Here is a 3,785-nt window from a genome sequence, read left to right as displayed (position 1 = left end):
TCAAACACGACTCTGAAGAATTGCATAATACCTAAATAACTCATGACCATGAACCCATGAGCTACTGTTATTATATTAAGGCTAAAGAAGACATACCAATTACATTACTACAGCAGTTTTCAATTCCAACGTCTCCAGTGTTGTACAGAGGGGACGGTATTGGAGAAAAGGGTGCGGTGGCTAAACATTTTGTTCAAGAAATTGTTAAAGTAGCTCGAAATATATCGGAAATGTTAAAAGTCAACATGCCAATGACTTTTAAGCATGCTGACGCGAAAAAACATAACGATATAGTAAAACGGGGTTCGTGTCCTTTATGCTCTAAAAAATTCTCTACAAACAATCAACCAGTGCGTGATCATGAACATTTAACTTCTAAATATCGACAGACAATATGTAATGAGTGTAATTTAAATTTAAAATCTCCTAAATTCATGCCATGTTTTTTTCATAACTTATCAAATTATGACAGTCATTTCATTGTAACACAGCTAGGATATGATGATAAACCGATAAATATTATACCTAACACCGAAGAAAAATTTATTTCATTTTCAAAGTATGTTACTAAGGATTTAAAAATAAGATTTGTAGACAGCAACAGATTTATGGCATCTAGTTTGACAAAACTAACCGAAAATTTGGCTAAAGGGGATGTTGAAAAATTCAAAGAGACAGCAAAACATTTTCCTCAAACAGATATAGGTCTTATTACTCGTAAAGGTGTTTACCCCTACGAGTATACAGACTCCTTTGAAAAATTAAATGAAACATCGCTGCCATCCATTAACGAGTTTTATAGTTCTCTGAATGAGAGCCATATAACAGAAGAGGATTATAAACACGCGCAAAAAGTTTGGGATCATTTTGAATGTACAACGTTGGGGCAATATAGTGACTGGTATTTGAAATTGGATGTGTTGTTGTTATGTGATGTATTTGAATCTTTTAGAGACATCTGTTTAAAAACGTATGGATTAGATCCTAATTATTATTACACCACACCGAGCATGTCTTTTGACTGTATGTTAAAGCATACAAAGATCGAGTTGGAACTTTTAAATGACTACGACATGCTTATGATGTTAGAGCAGGGTATTAGAGGGGGTTTAACAACTGCAGTTCGCAGATACTCTGAAGCTAATCACATAGGACTTCCTGGTTATGATGATACTTAGCCGGATAACTGGATTGTTTATCTCGATGCTACAAATTTGTGAGTAAAATTGATTTTTTTTTTTTAAATTTTATATAATAGTTTTACTATAATATATAATTATTATTATTTTTTTTTTATAATACTTTCAGATATGGATGGTCAATGTCGCAATACTTGCCTAAAGATGGGTTTAAATGGAGCGAAAAAAATTTAAGTGTTCCGGCAGTTTTAAAGAGATTGGAAGAAACACCAGCTGATTCGTGTAAAGGGATGATATTAGAAGTTGATGTTTCTTATCCGACGCAATTGCATGATAATCATAATGATTTACCATATTTACCTGATAAAAAAATACCAACTGGATCTAAATTTCCCAAACTTTTAGCCACATTGGAAAATAAAAAAAAATATATTGTACACTATAAATCTTTAAAGCAAGCGTTACAGGCAGGATTAGTTTTAGAAAAAGTACACCGTAATATTGAATTTAATCAATCACCTTGGCTCGCAAGTTACATTTCTCTGAATACAAGGATGAGGGCGATGGCGAAAAATACTTTTGAAAAAGATTTTTACAAACTTATGAACAATTCCGTGTTTGGTGCGTTTATTTTTTCATATATTTATTATTATATACTTAACGATTATTATTTTGTAATTAAATATACATAATATTTTAGGTAAAACGATGGAGAACGTTCGCCTAAGATTGAAAATGGAACTTACGAGCAGCGAGGCAAGATACAGAAAACTTGTCAATTTACCAAACCATAAAGGCACAACAATATATGGTGACAACTTGTGTGCTGTACATTTACATAAAGACGATTTAGTTTTTGATAAGCCCATGTACATAGGATTTGCCGTTTTAGACATATCTAAAACTCTAATGTATGATTTTCACTACGGTACCATGAAAGCGTTATATGGAGAAAACATTGAACTCCTATACATGGACACTGGTAAATTCACATTTTTATTTGTTTATTTTTATTTTTGTGTAATTAAATCTTATGTTTTAGATTCATTGATATACCTGGTGAAAACAAAAAATTTTTATGAGAATATGGAACATAATCGAGGGTTTTTGGAAAAACTGGATACTTCAAACTATCTAGTTAACCATCCATGTTACCGTATAGAGCGTTGCAAGATTCCCGGCACTTTCACAGACGAGACTGGTGGAGAGTTTATTTCAGCACATGTTGCTCTAAGATCTAAAGCATACGGTTTTATTCAAAATAAAACGTGGTAAAAAACCATATAAAATTTGAAAATTATAAACAGTGTCTTTTTCAGGGAATAATCGATTTACCCGAAGATTATACTCCTTATAGAGAAATGCAATCCTTTAGATCGTACAAACACCAAATTAAGTCGATTGATAGCACAAAACTAGTGTTAAATAGATACGACGATAAGAGGGTTGTGTTAAAGGATCAAATTCATACATTAGCACATGGACACTACAACATTGAGTGAGTTTGACAATCTTTATTAGCACTGTAATATACATACATATTAATTTACAAATTTAATTTTAGGAGTTTGAAAAATCAAGGCGGATTGGCAAATTTCTGTATTTAATCATACTTTGTATTTATGTAAATAATTGTAATTCTGTTTTTAAAATTGAATGTTAAAAATAGCTCATTTATTTAGAGCTTTTTCTAAAATATGTTAATTAAACTTAATTTACTTCTGTTTATGTAAATAAAAAACTGCCATGTTATGTAATTATATTTTATTTTTTTTTTTTCAATTTACATGTTTAATAATAATTTTTACAGTTTATTACATAACATTCACTCTCGTATACTACAATGCTTTCTTTTTTTCAGTGCTAAAATATTTTTACTTTCTAATAATTTGCCATCCTACCCTAAACAGTTAGACTAACCTTTAACTGACTTAAACATGTAGTTAAATAACATATGTTAAATACCATATACAACATTCAGTGAATGTATGATTTAATTAGAAAAAATCATTAACGATTACTCATTAACTCAAATAATAGTGCACGCAGTGCTCGAATTGGGGGGGGGGTGCACAGGGGGACGTAGCTCCTCTACTTTTTTTAAAATTTTTTTGCGCACCCCAACTACTTTTTTTTAATGGGACGGGAGGACGGTAGAAAATACCACCTCTTTTTTTTTTTTTTAAATATTAGTATGATAATGAAATATGATTTATTAATAAATACTAAATAAAGTAATGAGTAAAAAAAAAAAAAAAGTCTTCAAAATGCTAGGGACGCAGTTGTCAAATTGTTAAGTTGAGCTCCCCTACTTATTTTTGGCCAATTCGAGCACTGAGTGCACGTGTATATTTTAGCTAATTAAAGTAAATACTTTCAATTAGAAAACATCAATAACTTATACTCGTTAGCGAAAATAATTATTTGTTTGTGTTACTGAACTATCGAATAGAATTTGACACAATATCAAAAATGTAGTTGCAAATAATATTGCACTGTAAATATCTTTATAAATATATTATTAAACTATAAGTTTAAAATAAACGATATTAAACGTAATACCACTGTTAGTCTACTCCATTCTATTAAACTACTTATTAAGGGGCATGAATTAAGGAAAGTCAATTTTTTTATGTTGTACACACT

At 30.4% G+C, this 3,785-nt stretch overlaps 1 protein-coding gene across 4 annotated transcripts; it reads left to right on the top strand.

Annotated features, from left to right (window-relative positions):
• The first annotated feature begins 682 nt into the window (after positions 1-682).
• On the top strand, positions 683-3,213 carry LOC126898643 (uncharacterized). Of its 4 annotated transcripts, none has more exons than XM_050672901.1 (4): positions 683-1,216; positions 1,309-1,760; positions 1,840-2,637; positions 2,704-3,213. In XM_050672901.1, exons 2-3 carry the CDS (start codon positions 1,322-1,324, stop codon positions 2,412-2,414), a joined length of 1,014 nt encoding a protein of 337 aa, XP_050528858.1. In that variant the 5' UTR covers positions 683-1,216; positions 1,309-1,321; the 3' UTR covers positions 2,415-2,637; positions 2,704-3,213. The 4 variants fall into 4 exon arrangements, with proteins under 4 accessions (XP_050528858.1, XP_050528860.1, XP_050528857.1 ...); XM_050672903.1 differs by having other exon boundaries at positions 683-1,760; positions 1,840-2,121; positions 2,182-2,637; XM_050672900.1 differs by having other exon boundaries at positions 683-1,760.
• Positions 3,214-3,785: the final 572 nt, after the last annotated feature.

Source organism: Daktulosphaira vitifoliae, unplaced genomic scaffold, assembly GCF_025091365.1.
Source record: "Daktulosphaira vitifoliae isolate Bord-2020 unplaced genomic scaffold, ASM2509136v1 Scaffold_2, whole genome shotgun sequence".
Lineage (NCBI taxonomy): Eukaryota > Metazoa > Arthropoda > Insecta > Hemiptera > Phylloxeridae > Daktulosphaira > Daktulosphaira vitifoliae.
This window is presented reverse-complemented; position numbering and strand designations above follow the sequence as displayed.